This window comes from Sinocyclocheilus grahami, unplaced genomic scaffold, assembly GCF_001515645.1.
Source record: "Sinocyclocheilus grahami isolate Dianchi unplaced genomic scaffold, SAMN03320097.WGS_v1.1 scaffold16872.1, whole genome shotgun sequence".
NCBI lineage: Eukaryota > Metazoa > Chordata > Actinopteri > Cypriniformes > Cyprinidae > Sinocyclocheilus > Sinocyclocheilus grahami.
In genome coordinates, this window is record NW_015516322.1 from 1,808 (window position 1) to 2,839 (window position 1,032).

The 1,032-nt window shown below is 40.8% G+C and overlaps 1 protein-coding gene across 1 annotated transcript in view; it reads right to left on the reverse strand.

Annotated features, from left to right (window-relative positions):
• LOC107579369 (digestive organ expansion factor-like) overlaps positions 1 to 1,032 on the reverse strand; it is a gene marked incomplete at its 3' end in the record, with an annotated part of 4,543 nt that overhangs the window by 1,666 nt on the left and 1,845 nt on the right. Inside the window, exons 6-8 of the mRNA XM_016265202.1 lie at positions 772 to 970; positions 467 to 660; positions 32 to 248 (exon numbers count right to left, since the gene is read on the reverse strand). Coding sequence (XP_016120688.1) covers positions 32 to 248; positions 467 to 660; positions 772 to 970 — 610 coding nt within the window. The remainder of the gene's footprint in view (positions 1 to 31; positions 249 to 466; positions 661 to 771; positions 971 to 1,032) is intronic.

Consider the following 1,032-nt stretch of genomic DNA (forward strand, 5'->3'; position numbering starts at 1 on the left):
TTTTCAGTTAAGGGGAAAAACTTTACCGTACCTATCCTGAAATGGTCATCTGTATTTCCAGAAAAGACAGCGTGGTAGTCATCAGGTCTGTGCAGTTTGGGCGGACTTTCACCTGGCTCCTCTCCATACTCTTCCTTAAACCTCTTCTTGTTACTGACATCCATCTTCTTGCCTTTAGGCTCTAAAAGTGTTATGAAGGTCTGGACCACTCGCAGCACTCCATCTCTGAACGGCACCAGAATCAAAACCTAAAAGAGGGAGAATTAATTATGAGAATGTGGTCGGCTAATTTAAAGCACTTTTATTCATGTTGTAATCAAGAGAATACATGTCAATGAATTACATTTAAAATGATTTTATAACATATTTACGTTTAACATCAAGTACAGGACAAACTGATTAAAAACTAACCAATGCAGTATTAAAAATAAACAAAAAGACTGTTCTCGTATGAAGACAGTGGTACCTTTGGTCTAGTAATGCCCTGGTCCCGAAACTCCTCATTCACATCTTTAGTTTCCTTCAACTTGGCATTATTTCTAAGCACACGAGTGTTTGCCTTTAACACATGGTTTAGCACATGGAGACAGTACGCACTCCGCACTTCCTTGGCCTCCCTCAAGGGAGAGCTGTTTGTAAAATGCACATCCCTGTAAGTACCTGCAAAAACAAAATATGGAAGATGAGGATAATGAAAAAAGTCATAGCAAAGTCAAATAAAAAAAATTTGGATGCCTGGTGTTAAAAATTATTTTAATTTTGTTGACATACCCATGAGCCCAAGCAATTCCTTCTGCAGCTCTGTAACATCTGTCACAGCGCCTCCTTCAGGTGCAAAAGACTGGTTTAACAAGCACCAATTTGCCTCCAGGGTTTTGTGGATGGTTGGAAGAGGGGCAGAAGAGGGCTGCCCCACGGCTGGGAAATGTTCCGATGGACACATACACTGCAGAGTGCCCAGCTTTGGCCACTGACGGGTGAGGAAGAAAAGTCAAATTTCACACCTTTTTGTGGTCATTAAGAGTTTTTTTT